This window comes from Mytilus galloprovincialis, chromosome 3 (assembly GCF_965363235.1).
Source record: "Mytilus galloprovincialis chromosome 3, xbMytGall1.hap1.1, whole genome shotgun sequence".
Classification (NCBI taxonomy): domain Eukaryota; kingdom Metazoa; phylum Mollusca; class Bivalvia; order Mytilida; family Mytilidae; genus Mytilus; species Mytilus galloprovincialis.
In genome coordinates, this window is record NC_134840.1 from 101,539,528 (window position 1) to 101,555,749 (window position 16,222).

The 16,222-nt window shown below is 30.6% G+C and overlaps 1 protein-coding gene across 2 annotated transcripts; it reads right to left on the reverse strand.

Annotated features, from left to right (window-relative positions):
• Window positions 1-2,097: 2,097 nt before the first annotated feature.
• On the reverse strand, window positions 2,098-15,339 carry LOC143069563 (uncharacterized). Of its 2 annotated transcripts, none has more exons than XM_076244260.1 (2): window positions 15,202-15,339; window positions 2,098-4,452 (listed from the first exon to the last, which is right to left on the reverse strand). In XM_076244260.1, exon 2 carries the CDS (start codon window positions 4,196-4,198, stop codon window positions 2,768-2,770), a length of 1,431 nt encoding a protein of 476 aa, XP_076100375.1. In that variant the 5' UTR covers window positions 4,199-4,452; window positions 15,202-15,339; the 3' UTR covers window positions 2,098-2,767. The 2 variants fall into 2 exon arrangements, with proteins under 2 accessions (XP_076100375.1, XP_076100374.1); XM_076244259.1 differs by lacking the exon at window positions 15,202-15,339 and adding an exon at window positions 6,156-6,208.
• Window positions 15,340-16,222: the final 883 nt, after the last annotated feature.

The following is a 16,222-nucleotide window of genomic DNA, read 5'->3' on the forward strand; positions in this document are numbered from 1 at the left end:
CAGCAAAAGACTCATCAGTGACGCTCGAATCTAAAAAGTTAAAAAGGTCATTTTATGCACCAATGCATCGACATATAATAAAAAAGATGCTGAAAATGTATAACTGATCTTATAAGCTTAACAATATACTATAAACAATTTCCTTTTTAATTTTCAGCTTACCTTTCAGGTTAAGAATGACTAGTCTTTAGTCTAAAGTTTAGAGTCCCTACGATGATTGTTCTTATAATGTTTATAGTAACAGTCATATTTGCCAATGACAAAAACACACAAAATTGTAAGTTTTGAATTTTATCAGTTTTTATTTCAACTGTTGTCTTAATATACAAAAGTATCTGTTTATACTGTTATGAACCCTTTGTTGGATTTCTTTTAGAAATTTAATATATAATCACAAATGAGCTTTCCAAATAATCTACATAATTTGTATTATAGGGGTGTTCTCTTTCTTTAAAAAACGATACAGTAGACCAGGTTGTAAAACTATATTTCGATAGAATACATCAAATTCAAAAATTGTATCTAAGCATATACATATTTTGATTGAAAAACAAATAAAAATAATTGTGGCTTTGTTCCACAATTCTTATCTTTTACGTTTTTTCATCGTTACATCACACCTTAACAAATTATATAAACGCTCAGAGTACTGAGATTTAAAAAAAAAATTGATATTCAGGTAAAATATGAGGTTTCTGATGTCAAAATTTATCTACCTTCTCCCATTTTCCAAATGTTAATTCATCAACAATTTCAAATTGTTTAGTTATTTGATTCTCCACCTCACACACAAATATGCAGACTTACTGAACATGTCTCTAGATCTCCTGTGATAACATTACGTAAATTCTGTTTCTTGTGTATTCTTTTTGGGTGTCAACAGAATGATGAAACACTTATGAAATTGTTGATATTTAAAATTGAGAAAGGAAATGGGGAATGTGTCAAAGCGACAACAACCCGACCATAGAGCAGACAACAGCCGAAGGCCACTAATGATTCTTCAATGTAGCGAGAATTCCCGCACCCGTAGGTGTCCTTCAGCTGGCCCCTAAAAATATGTATACTTGTACAGTGATAATGGACGTCATACTAAACTCCGAATTATACACAAGAAACTAAAATAAAAATCATAGAAGACTAACAAAGGCCAGAGGCTCCTGACTTGGGACAGGCGCAAAATTGCGTCGGGGTTAAACATGTTCATGAGATATCAACCTTCCCCTATACCTCTAGCCAATGTAGAAAAGTAAACGCATAACAATACGCACATTAAAGTTCAGTTCAAGAGAAGTCCGAGTCTAATGTCAAAAGATGTAACAAAAGAAAATAAATAAAATGACAATAATACATAAATAACAACAGACTACTAGCAGTTAACTGACATGCCAGCTCCAGACCTCAATCAAACTGATTGAAAGATTATGTCTTCATGATATGAATATCAGGCACAATCCCTCCTGTTAGGGGTTTAGTATCATACTATCATAAAATATATGAGAAGAACATAACCCGTGTCATGCCAATAACTGTTTTTTTTTTAAATAAATGTATTTAGTTCCGATGCAAAGACCCTTTAAGTGAATCAGTATTAAAGCCAAAATATACAATCTTTAATAACCTGACAACAGTATCGTAACTATATCCCTTCTTAATAAGTATGTTTAAAGGTTTTGTAAGCTTTTGAGGGGAATACTGACATTGTTGTGCTTTGTAAAGAATATTACCATAAAAGATTGGATGTGAAATACCTGAACATATAAAATGTCTGCATGTTGAGTTATATTTACGAATTATTTCCTTATACCGGTGATAAAATTTAGTAAATGTTTTGACCAGTTTGTGATATCGAAAACCCTGGTGTAATAATTTTTCAGTAATATATGAATTTCTCTCGCTAAAATCTAATACGTTGTTACATACACGAGCGAATCGTACAAGTTGAGATACATAGACACCATAAGATGGTGACAAGTGAACGTCACCATCTAAAACTGGATAATTAACGATAGGAAATGAAAATTCATCTCTTTTATCATAAATTTTTGTATTAAGCTTCCCGTTAATGATATAGATATCAAGATCAAGGAAAGGTCAGTGGTCATTTTTAGTATTAGCTTCATTTAAAGTAAGTTCAACCGGATAAATTTCTTTAGTATACATACTGAAGTCGTCATTATTGAGAGCCAATATATCATCCAAATATCTAAATGTATTGATAAATTTTTGTATCAAATGTTGTTTCGATGGGTCTTTGTTAATTTTAGTCATAAATTGTAACTCATAACAATACAAAAACAGGTCCGTTATAAGTGGTGCACAGTTAGTCCCCATTGGAATTCCAATAAATTGACGATATACGGAATCTCCAAAGCGAACAAAAATGTTATCAAGTAAAAATTCAAGCGCATATATAGTATCAAAGCATGTCCAATTGACATAGTTCTTTTGTTTATTGCTACTAAAAAAATACCTAAAAGAATTTTTCCTGTTTCAGTAAATGTAATGATTAACATAATTAAGGAGGAATATTTTCTTGAAATATATTCGTATACTAACTAATTTTGGACAGTAGACAAAACATCAACTATATTTTTTTGACAGCAAAAAAAATCAGAATTTTATGTATTTGTAGCTATTGATCTTATTTTGAAATAATTGTAAAACAGAGAAATCAAATTTGAAAATTTTCTTTTTTAGATTCATTAAAACTATATGCTTTCTTGTATCTCCTCTCACGTAATTAGATTTCTACGTGCATATTTTATCAAGAAGATAAATTGTATTTTGTTAAATATTTACCAACTAAATCACAAATAAAACCTGATGAATCATCATGTATAAAACAAATACACCAAGGGCCCTGCGGTCCATTCATTTCATTAATCAGTACTTTACTATCCTTTCCATCTTTTGATATAACTATTATTCTTCTCGATACATAGTCTGCAACAAAAATGTTACCATATGAATCTGTACAAAGTCCTGCTGGAAAAGATAAATACTGTTTATATTTCCAGATATGTGTACCTGATTCATCAACACAGTATACAGCTTTATCTTCATAGTCACTATAGATAACTCTGTCATTATAGTGAACTAAGAATTCTAATGTGGATTCACTCTGAACTGGTATTGACTTCAGTGTAGTTCCTTCCAAGTCTATAATACGGATTTCATTGTTATCCAAACCTACAGCAAAAGAATTATTTGAGAATGATAATCCCCAGCATACTTTGTCTAATTTGATTACTTTCGTAACTGTCTCCTTCTCCATATTGAACATTTTTATGGCTCTCTCCTTATAAGTTATGGCAATAGTGTCCTGATTGATTAGTGTTACATACCGTGCTTTACCAGATATTGATAATTGTTTCTTAAGGTTTCCATCAGAAGTAAGTAAGTTAACTTTACCAGTGTATAGACTTATTATAAATCTTCCATCCATCAGACAAATCATGTCAATGATGTTATTCTTTTTGTTGATTTCTATCTTTGTTTCAATGTTCATGGTCATATCGTTTATGTTGGATTGTTCTCCTGATTCTACTTGTGCTCCTCTCCTTACACTTGTTCCTCTGTTCTCTTCTGCTATTTCGATTTTATCCACAATAACTTCTCCTAATGATTCCAATGATTCTAACTTGCAAAGTATCTCATCTATTTTCTCATTATGCTTGAGTTTGATTTCTAATTCTTTGGCCCTATCATCATCTTCAAGATCTTCAACAAATCGTTGACATTGGTGTACTTGCTGTTCAATCTGATGTACCTCTAGAAATGACTGGAGCTTGGAACTTTTCGTTGTGACTGCATTTAGTTGATCTTTAATTTTATTTAATATTCCTTTCTTTTCTTCAATTTCAGTTGTCAAATTTGACATTTTTGATTTTTCCTGATTTAAGATGATATCTATTTCGTGGAATAGTTTCTCCTCTAGATGGTCTAAATGGTTATTTATTTTCTCTCGAAATTTTGCAATTGTTTCCTTTATACTTTCATATTGTTGTTCTTCTCTTTTGATGTTTCCTGATTTATTTTCAACAATTTTATTCAAAATGTCTAAGGTGGAACGTATATCTGTATCTAAAGATTCTTTAAATTTTTCAATTTTTGTTTTCTCCACCACACCAGCTAAACTTTTTATTCCAGTGCATTTTGAATGACTTGTGGAAATGCATTCATCGCAGCAAGGCATTAAATGACCGGTACAGTACAAATTAAGTTGTTGATAATGTTTGTCACAGACTGTTTTGATAGCATGAATAGAGGGTTTATGAATATATTAATATCAATAGTTTTGTGATGAAGTGACAACTTAGATCTTTTGTGATGACCAGTACATGTTGAACATAATCCTTCATCACAGTTGTAACACCAGATGTCAGCTTCAGTCTTAACTTTTCCTTTTTGGTAAGGTCCACATTGTACAGGTTTACTGGACGCCATGACCTAAAATATACAAAATATATATTATAAAAAAGTAAAAACACAAAAATACTGAACTCCGAGGAAAATTCAAAAAGGAAAGTCCAAAATCAAAAGGCAAAATCAAAAGTCCAAACACATCAAACGGATGGATAACAACTGTCATATTCCTGACTTGGTACAGGCATTTTCTAATGTAGAAAATGGTGGATTGAACCTGGTTTTATAGCTAGCTTAACCTCTCACTTATATGACAGTAGCATCAAATTCCATTACATTGTAAACGATGTTTGAACAAAAACAAACATACTCAAAGAGTAAAAATGTCAAAAATAGGGGTACAACAGTCAACATTATGTTATCATCTCAATCACTATAAAAACAACAAATGTAACGAAGAAGCACAAAAAGGCATACATCAAATTTAACATCCTCATTTAGCTTATCTTATACGAATTTATTTATCTATGTAAAGTCTACCAATAAAGGATGGAAGGTTTTCATTACTGGTGTAAAATTGTGCGTTTGAAATTCGCACAGGTAGACATAAAATAATTTTGTCGTTCAAAGTATGACGGCATACATAAATGCAGAGTCACGTAAAGTAGATATAACAAAACGGACTTAACAGTAAAAGTAATAATAATAAATAAAATAATTGTGTGGTTCAAAGTATGACGGGATACATAAGGATAAAGCCTGCTTAACAAGTGCCATATTTAATAAGTTTAGTTAATTTCATTATACCTATATATTTACACTGACAAAAGTCATTTGTTTTAACGAAATATTTTTCTTACAATAGGATTTTATTGCACTTAATTTGTACATACCGGTTTCGATATACAAAATTTTTCCCTTCGTAAAAACAACTTTTTTTTGGCAGTTGACATAAAGATAAATTTGAGGTTAAAGTTTTAAGATATTAACAACTTGGTCAAACCTTCCTAGAGTTTTATGATTATTTTTAGGATTAAGAGATAATGTCAGGTTCGGAGGCTAAATTTGAAAAAAAATAAAAAATTTTTAATTTGCTGCATTTCCATTGATGAATGGATTTAGTCTCTTTTGGCTGTTGATATTAACACATAGTCTGTGTTTCAAATTCTTTAGATATGAGAGAATTTGTTAAACCTTTATGGAATATAATGAAAATAAAATTAATAAAAGAAAATATGAAACAACACTTTATTAATATCATGCTTCCAAAGACCTTTTCATGCTTACCTTCTACAAGAATGCTAGACCAAATAATCTGTCTCTTCGTGTCTACTTTTGACATTTCACATATTTTCTTTTTATCATTTGTATTTATATTTTTTTTATATTTAATTTTATTTTTTAACATAGTGTTAAATAAAAATAAGATAAAAAAAGGTAAAAATGAGGAAAATGAAATATAGGAAGCGAGAAATATGGACACAGGAGACAGGAAAATTTGGTCTATAAGAACTCTCAATCCTGCATATTCAAAAAGCCAAGGATGTTTAAGAACTGAAACAGTTGAAGAGCTATGTGACCACAAAGGACCTTAACATTATAACTAATTCCATCCAAGGTCAGCTTTGCCTGAGGGAGTTTAAAACCTTAGTTTCCTAAAAGTGTTCAAATTAAAAAAGAACTGACAATTTGATAAAAAAAATTAATTATGAATAATGTCAGTATCGAGTGTTTGAAAGTTATTTTCTTCAAAATGTGAAATGCAAATATCCACATTAACTAAATACCACCTGATGTATAAACAGTCCTTTATAATGACATCTTCAATCCATTTCCTTGAAATTGATTTATTCATTTTATCTGATCTAATCTTTTTTTATTGACTTCATTTTATCATAGGTAGTTGTAAATCTAATCAAACCTGTGTAAAGTTCAAACAGTTTTTTACTATATCTATATTTCATTCTTTTTAATACTTAATACAACATAACCACATTCTTCATGGAAACTGATGAGTGAATAAGAAGAATTTTATGGCACATTGAGCTCACGCCAGTAATTAATTAAAACATTTGTTAATTGAATAAATGACAGTCAAGCATAGTAAAAATATGAAATATTACTAAATCACTCGTAGAAAAAGAAAAAGTAATTGATACCTGTATTAAAGTGTTATTCAAAGTTATATATGGTTAATTTTTATAGTAAGTTACTTGTGGTTAATTACAATAATCAGTTACTTGTGATTAATTACAATAGTCAGTTACATGTGGTTAATTGCAATAATCAGTTATATGTGGTTAATTGCAATAATCTGTTAAATCGGTTAATCACAATAATCAGTTCCATGGGGTTAATTAAATACTCAGTTACATGTGGTTAATTACAACACTCAGTTGCATGTAGTTAACTACAATAATCTGTTACATGCGGTTAATCACAATAATCATTTACATGTGGTTAATTACAATAATCATTTACATGTGGTTAATTATAATAATCAGTTGTAACATGTAGTTAATACAGTAGTCAATTAATGTGGTTAATGGCTGTAGTCAGTTACATGTTGTTAATTGTAGTTATCAGTTACATGTGATTAATTACACTATTCATTACACGTGGTTAATTGTAGTAGCCAGTTACATGTGGTTAGTTGCAATAATCAGTTCCATGTAGTTAATTGCAATAATCAGTTACATGTGGTTAACTACAATAATCAGTTACTTGTGGTTTATAACTGTAGTCAGTTACATGTGGTTAAATGAAATAATAAGTTACATGTGGTAAATTTCAGTAGTCAGTTACATGTAGTTAATTTCAATAATCAGTTACATGTGGTTAATTACAATTATCAGTTTCTTGTATTTTTATGATTTTATGCCTTTACTATAGTCTCTGTTGTCATGTTTTTATTGTAGGGCAATCTGGATTTTATGCCTTAACTATAGTCTCTGTTGTCATATTTTAATTGTAGGGCAATCTGGATTTCATGCCTTTACTGTAGTCTCTGGTGTTATATTTTAATTGTAGGGCAATCTGGATTTTATGCCTTTACTATAGTCTCTGGTGTTATAATTTTTATTGTAGGGCAATCTGGATTTTGTCCCTTTACTATAGTCTCTGTTGTCATATTTTTATTGTAGGGCAATCTGGATTTTATGCCTTAACTATAGTCTCTGTTGTCGTATTTTTATTGTAGGGCAATCTGGATTTTATGCCTTAACAATATAGTCTCTGTTGTCATATTTATATTGTAGGGCAATCTGGATTTTATACCTTTATTATAGTCTCTGTTGTCATATTTTTATTGTAGGGCAATCTGGATTTTATGCCTTTACTATAGTCTCTGTTGTCATATTTTAATTGTAGGGCAATCTGGATTTTATGCCTTTACTATAGTCTCTGTTGTCATATTTTAATTGTAGGGCAATCTGGATTTTATGCCTTTACTATAGTCTCTGTTGTCATATTTTTATTGTAGGGCAATCTGGATTTTATGCCTTAACTATAGTCTCTCTTGTCATATTTTTATTGAAGGGCAATCTGGATTTTATGCCTTAACTATAGTCTCTGTTGTCATATTTTAATTGTAGGGCAATCTGGATTTTATGCCTTTATTATAGTCTCTGTTGTCATATTTTTATTGTAGGGCAATCTGGATTTTATGCCTTAACTATAGTCTCTGTTGTCATATTTTAATTGTAGGGCAATCTGGATTTTATGCCTTTACTATAGTCTCTGTTGTCATATTTTTATTGTAGGGCAATCTGGATTTTATGCCTTAACTATAGTATCTGTTGTCATATTTTTATTGTAGGTCAATCTGGATTTTATGCCTTAACTATAGTCTCTGTTGTCATATTTTTATTATAGGGCAATCTGGATTTTATGCCTTTACTATAGTCTCTGTTGTCATATTTTTATTGTAGGGCAATCTGGATTTTATGCCTTTACTATAGTCTCTGTTGTCATATTTTTATTATAGGGCAATCTGGATTTTATGCCTTAACTATATAGTCTCTGTTGTCATATTTTTATTGTAGGTCCATCTGGATTTTATGCCTTTACTATAGTCTCTGTTGTCATATTTTTATTGTAGGTCAATCTGGATTTTATGCCTTTACTATAGTCTCTGTTGTCATATTTTTATTGTAGGTCAATCTGGATTTTATGCCTTTACTATAGTCTCTGTTGTCATATTTTTATTGTAGGGCAATCTGGATTTTATGCCTTTACTATAGTCTCTGTTGTCATATTTTTATTGTAGGGCAATCTGGATTTTATGCCTTTACTATAGTCTCTGTTGTCATATTTTTATTGTAGGGCAATCTGGATTTTATGCCTTTACTATAGTCTCTGTTGTCATATATATATTGTAGGGCAATCTGGATTTTATGCCTTAACTATAGTCTCTGTTGTCATATTTTAATTGTAGGGCAATCTGGATTTTATGCCTTTACTATAGTCTCTGTTGTCATAATTTTAATTGTAGGGCAATCTGGATTTTATGCCTTTACTATAGTCTCTGTTGTCATAATTTTTATTGAAGGGCAATCTGGAATTTGTCCTTTTACTATAGTCTCTGTGGTCATATTTTTATTGTAGGGCAATCTGGATTTTATGCCTTAACTATATAGTCTCTGTTGTCATATTTTTATTGTAGGTCCATCTGGATTTTATGCCTTTACTATAGTCTCTGTTGTCATATTTTTATTGTAGGGCAATCTGGATTTTATGCCTTAACTATAGTCTCTGTTGTCATATTTTAATTGTAGGGCAATCTGGATTTTATGCCTAAACTATAGTCTCTGTTGTCATATTTTAATTGTAGGGCAATCTGGATTTTATGCTTTTACTATAGTCTCTGTTGTCATATTTTTATTGTAGGGTAATCTGGATTTTATGCCTTAACTATAGTCTCTGTTGACATATTTTAATTGTAGTGCAATCTGGATTTTATGCCTTTACTTTAGTCTCTGTTGTCATATTTTTATTGTAGGGTAATCTGGATTTTATGCCTAAACTATAGTCTCTGTTGTCATATTTATATTGTAGGGCAATCTGGATTTTATGCCTTTACTATAGTCTCTGTTGTCATAAATATATTGTAGGGCAATCTGGATTTTATGCCTTTACTATAGTCTCTGTTGTCATATATATATTGTAGGGCAATCTGGATTTTATGCCTTAACTATAGTCTCTGTTGTCATATTTTAATTGTAGGGCAATCTGGATTTTATGCCTTTACTATAGTCTCTGTTGTCATAATTTTAATTGTAGGGCAATCTGGATTTTATGCCTTTACTATAGTCTCTGTTGTCATAATTTTTATTGAAGGGCAATCTGGAATTTGTCCCTTTACTATAGTCTCTGTTGACATAATTTTTATTGTAGGGCAATCTGGATTTTATGCCTTAACTAGTCTCTGTTGACATATTTTAATTGTAGGGCAATCTGGATTTTATGCCTTTACTATAGTCTCTGTTGTCATAATTTTCATTGAAGGGCAATCTGGATTTTATGCCTTAACTATAGTCTCTGTTGTCATATTTTAATTGTAGGGCAATCTGGATTTTATGCCTTTACTATAGTCTCTGTTGTCATAATTTTTATTGTAGGGCAATCTGGATTTTATGCCTTAACTATAGTCTCTGTTCTCATATTTTAATTGTAGGGCAATCTGGATTTTATGCCTAAACTATAGTCTCTGTTGTCATAATTTTTATTGTAGGGAAATCTGAATTTGATGCCTAAACCATAGTCTCTGTTGTCATAATTTTTATTGTAGGGCAATCTGGATTTTATGCCTTTATTATAGTCTCTGTTGTCATATTTTTATTGTAGGGCAATCTGGATTTTATGCCTTAACTATAGTCTCTGTTGTCATATTTTAATTGTAGGGCAATCTGGATTTGATGCCTTTACTATAGTCTCTGTTGTCATAATTTTTATTGAAGGGCAATCTGGAATTTGTCCCTTTACTATAGTCTCTGTTGTCATAATTTTTATTGTAGGGCAATCTGGATTTTATGCCTTAACTATAGTCTCTGTTGACATATTTTAATTGTAGGGCAATCTGGATTTTATGCCTTAACTATAGTCTCTGTTGTCATATTTTTATTGTAGGGCAATCTGGATTTTATGCCTTTACTATAGTCTCTGTTGTCATATTTTTATTGTAGGGTAATCTGGATTTTATGCCTTAATTATAGTCTCTGTTCTCATATTTTAATTGTAGAGCAATCTGGATTTTATGCCTTTACTATAAAATTGTGAAAAATTGACCTTAAATGGCGATAACTCCCTATTTGGTCAAATGATAATTTTGGTCATTTTAAATTTTATGTAGAATTTACTTTGCTTAACAATATTGCTGTGTACATTTTATCTTTATCTTTTATACGAGGTCTTTCCTTCAACTTGCCAATTCAGAGGCAGCAACCCAACAACGGATTGTCTGGTGCATCTGAATGCAATTTCAGGGCAGATAGATTTTGACCTGATTTTTAACCGGTCAGATTTTCTCTAAATAGCCAAGTGTCAGAGATCTATGCCAAAAACTACATTTTACCCCAATGTTAACTTTTTAGTCATAGTGGCCATCTTGAATGATTGGCGGGGTCATCTGATACATTTTAAAACTAGATACCCCAAGGATAATTTAAGCCAAATTTGGTTTAATTGACGCCAAGCGATGAGAAAAGCTCACTTGGCCCTTTGGACCAGGTGAGCTAATAAAAACAGACTATACATAGTAAAAGTAATATTCATATTGACAAATAAATGAATAGTATAACACGTTATTAATATGATAAACAACGTCAGTACCTAGAACCAATTAACATTTGTATCCCGTCCGACTTGCTCGAAATGCTTAAGTTTCAGAGATATATGCAAAAAAACTGCATTTTATCCCATGTTCTATTTTTAGCCATAGCCGCCATCTTGGTTGATTGGCGGGTCATTGAATACAATTTATAAATGAGTTACTCGTAGTAAGTATAGGCCAAGTTTAGTTTAATTAATTGTTTCTTAATTTATTTGCCCCTGCACCTCAAAGAAGACCTCGCATATTTGTCTCTCAATTGACACAGTTGCGTAAATGAAAAGAATTTTTTGGGCTACTGTCCAATTTTTATACAGATGAGACAACAGTTCATCTAGTTATCAAATGGTTTTATAATTTTTATAGTATCATAATGTGTACGTCTGTAGTACTTTTTCCCCTCATAAATTAAATGAAATTGAAAAAATATTCCATCTGCATTAAAATTCTGTGTACTGTGGATTAATTTAGTTTTCGTGGGTACCGATTTTCGTAAATCAGTAAAAGTAGTAATTTATTGGATGTTCGATTTCATGGTTTTGGTAAACTCTGCATTCAATCTTATAGACGATTAACACTAAGTTGAACATCTGAATCATAGTTTATCTAAACTCAAGAATTACACAATAATTGATACCCAATGAATATTGAAGTAATGAATTCACAGTATTTAAAAATGTTTGTGTTCATTGATTAATTGCGATTGTGAAATATTATCCACAATGAAAACAGTTATTGTGATTTCTGCAAATGCTGTATACAAGAAATAATAACAAAATTGGAAATGGGAATATTATTTCTGCAAAATCTGTCATATGACAATTTTCTCCAGTAATAATTACATCACAAAAATTTCGGAATTAACTTCTGTTTAGATTCATTGATTTGAGTAGCTTAACATTTAAGAAATGAAATTGTGATAATTATTATAATTCTTTTTTTAAAACCAAAACACATTTTTATTAATATACTTTTTACAGTGAGTGTAAAATGATAAATGGATGAAATATTTCGGAGTCCTTGAAACATTTGTGTCATCATATAAATTTTTAACAATAAAAAAAAAACATGAACATTACTAAGTCTCAACTGGATTTTATTTTTTCAATTTTCCCCGGAGAAATTCTAGCAAAGATATAAGATTGCAAAAGAATAAATTTTGACCATTAACTTATTTAAAGTAATAGGTTATATATATTTTCAGTTTTGATAGTGATTTTCATAATACTGTACAGGTTATTTTGGAACTATAATTTTGGTCAACAACAATAAGACAACTAAACATTTTCTTATATCTCCTCACTAGTAATATCATTTAGATTTCTCTTTGTGTATTTTATCCAGAACATAAATTGAATTTTGTCAAATATATACTCAAGTAATCGCCAATAAAACATGATGACTTATTCTGATTAAAACAAATACACAAAGGACCATTCAGTCCAACCTCTTCACTTATCAGTACTTTACTATCCTTTCCTCTTTTTGATATTACTGTTGTTCTTTCTGATTCAAAGTCTGCAACAAAAATGTTACCATATGAATCTGTACAAATTCCTGTTGGAGAATATAAATCCTGTTTATATTCCCAGATCTGCGCACCTGATTCATCAACGCAGAATATAGCTTTACCTTTAAAGTCTGTATATATAACTTTGTCATTACAGTGATTAAAGATACTCAATATTTCGACAAAATCTATAATACGGATTTCATCTTTTTCGAATCCTACAGCCAAAGAATTGTTGGTGAATGATAATCCCCAGCATGCTTTGTCTACTGTGGTTACATTAGTTACTGTTTCTTGCTCCATATTGAAAAGTGTTATGGCCCTTACATTATTATAAGTTAGGGCAATAGAGTCCTGGTTAATTTGTGTTACACTACTAGCTTCACCAGGTAATGTTAGCTGTTTCTCAAGTTTACCAACTGGAGAAAGGAAGTTAACTTTACCATTTTGTTTAACTATTATAAATCTTCCATCCATCAGACAAATCATGTCACTGATAAAATTAATATTCTTCATGTTGATCTTTATATTTGTCTCTTTTTTCATTGTCATGTTGTTTATGTTGGATTGTTCTCGTGATTCTACTTGTGCTCTTCTCCCCACACTTGTTTCTGCTTTCACTGCCATTTCGGTTTTATCTACAAAAATTTCTCCTAAGGGTTTCAATGATTCTAACTTGCTTATTGACTTATCTATGTCACTATTGTGCTTGTGTTTGATCTCAAATGCTTTGGTCCTATCATCAGCTTCAAGATCTTCAACATATCGTTGACATTGATGTACTTGTTGTTCAATCTGATGCATCTCTAGAAATGTATGGAGTTTTAACTATGTATTGTGACTGTTAGTAGTTGGTCTTTCATTTCATTCAAATTAACATTCTTTTCTTCAATTTCAGTTACCACATTTGATGCTTTTGATTTTTCCTGATTCAAGTTGGTGTATAATTTCTCCTCAAGATACTCTAAATGTTTATTTATTTTCTCTCTAAATTCTGCTTTCCTGCCCTTTATGCTTTCGCATTGTTGTTCCCCTCGTTTGATGTTTTCTGATTTGTTGTTTACCATTTCATTTAAGATGTCTAAAGTGGAATGGATATCTTTATCTAAAGATTCTTTTGAATTTTTGTTTGCTTAACCACGCAAGCTAAACATTTTATCCGAGTACATTTTGAATGACTTGTGGAAATACATTCATCATTAATTGTTATTATTTGTTATTATGTTGGATTGTTCTCGTTATTCTACTTGTGCTCTTCTCCCCACACTTGTTTCTGCTTTCGCTGCCATTTCGGTTTTATCCACAAAAAATTTCTCCTAAGGTTTTCAATGATTCTAACTTGCTTATTGTCTTATCTATGTCACTATTGTGCTCGAGTTTGATCTTAAATGCTCTGGTCCTGTCATCAGCTTCAAGATCTTCAACATATCGTTGACATTGATGTACTTCTTGTTCTTGATATTATTGCATTGAATTTAAACATAACTATCTGTTTTGTTGCACACATCTGTAGACCAGTATATTTTTGTTTGTTTGTGCAGTATGGTCAATTCCATTTAGTTTGACACATATAAGATCTACCTTTTTTTCTTGAGGCTTATATACTAATATACAAAATATTATTTAGTTTGTCACTAAACCCTTCATTGACTTTAAATACGTTTAAAACATTAAACTTCATATTCAGTTTTCGGGTTTAACTCAAATTATAGACTTTTAAATCATTAGAAAAGTATTTTCTCTAATTTTGGCATTAAAATAAAAAAGATCATATCATCGGGAACATGTTTCAACTTCATCAAAAACTACCTTGACCAAAAACGTTAACCTGAAGTGGGACAAACAGATAAGGAACGAACGGACGAACAGACGGACGAAAGAACGGACGCACAGATCAGATAACATAATGCCCTTAAATGGGGCATAACAATATGTATCTGTGAACTAAATAGTCAATCCTTTATTGGTCTCAATTATTTTTTTTCTGCATTTCATTGATAAATGAACTTATTTCTGTTTTGTTTTTGTATATTTTCTTTAAGAAACAATCCAAGTATAAATATTATCAAGCATCATTAAGTTCTTCAAACCATCACAGAATTCACAATAGTTGGAACAGCATGTCATGAAAAGAGTTTTCAATATCCAGAAATGGCATATGAAGAAATAATACAATTTTTTCTGTATTTTTCCTTATATTTCACTAATATATAAACTTAGTTTTTGGCAGTAAACCTTATGCGTTTACAGAAAACAGCTGAGACACTTAATTCTAGGAAACTTTTGACAAATTTATTTTTTAAATTTGAACTGTGTTTTAACATGAATGGCTATAGGGATCAATTATTTTCAAAACTGATGTAACTGAGATATAATAGATTTAAACTATTTTTTCTATGTATGCAAATTATTAGTTTTATCTTATCAAAATCGAGAGGTGTAAATTTTTGAAAAGAATAATAATATTATTTCAACAAATAATCTTTTAACCACATACCTTCTGCTGTAGGAAAAGTACTTCAGTATATGACAACTTTAATTCATTTTCGTCAGTTTCTCAAAACGTCGTCTTCCCCTATGGATATGACTGATCCAGGTGAAGTAAATATTTAATGGTCCTACATTAGACGGGTACATAGTACATAATATGATATAATGATAACACGTTGACCACATTTTTCATCTAATCTCTTACTTGACTGATTATTTAAAATCTAATTTAAGTTTTGTTCTGTTCTATATAAATGATGTTGAATTGTGGGGTATGTATGAATGCTCACCAAATGAAAATATCAATTTAAGATTTTCAGAAGTCCAAAGTAGTTCCTGAATGTACCTACATGAAGAATTTTCAACTCCAATGATTTTAAAGCCATGGACGTTCCCAAACCAATTGTAGAATGCTCATCACTAGCTTGCAGCATGCTTTTACAAGCAAACATTATATCTTAATATTGCTAGTAGATGAGTGTGGTACTTTCTGCAAGCAAACTGCATGCATGCAAACTAATATCATGCTTGTCACACCAAGCTTGCAACAAGCATGCTGCCAAAAAAAAACCTTTCATCTTTTATTGCAAGATGCTTGCCAGAAGCTAGTAGATCATTTAATTTTCTGAATGTATGGGCTAACTGGAAAGCAGATAATGATTGCAGGAAAGTGCTACAAGGATTTAATAGCATATTTTGACTGACATACCCATTATTTTCATTTCATCCTTAAATGAAACAAATTATTTTAGGGTACAATTACAAATGCAATAATGAGACAGTTATCTAACAATTCAAGATTAGAAACCATTATACAAATGCAATTAGTATTTTATGCCTCTGTTAAGTCTTCAATGTCTTCTTGCCCGGTCAATATATTTGTTTGCATCATTAGTTTACTGTACATGTATTTATTTCTCTTGTAGGGCAATCAGGGTTTTTTTTTGCATCTGTTGTTATCAAATAGTTCGTTTCTATGTACATGTATATGTTGCACTTCAGTGTTTCTGTTATTCTGTCAGTGTGCA

Coding starts and splice junctions, on each gene's coding strand:
- LOC143069563 (XM_076244260.1), bottom strand. CDS start 4,198: ATGCCTTGCTGCGATGAATGCATTTCCACAAGTCATTCAAAATGCACT.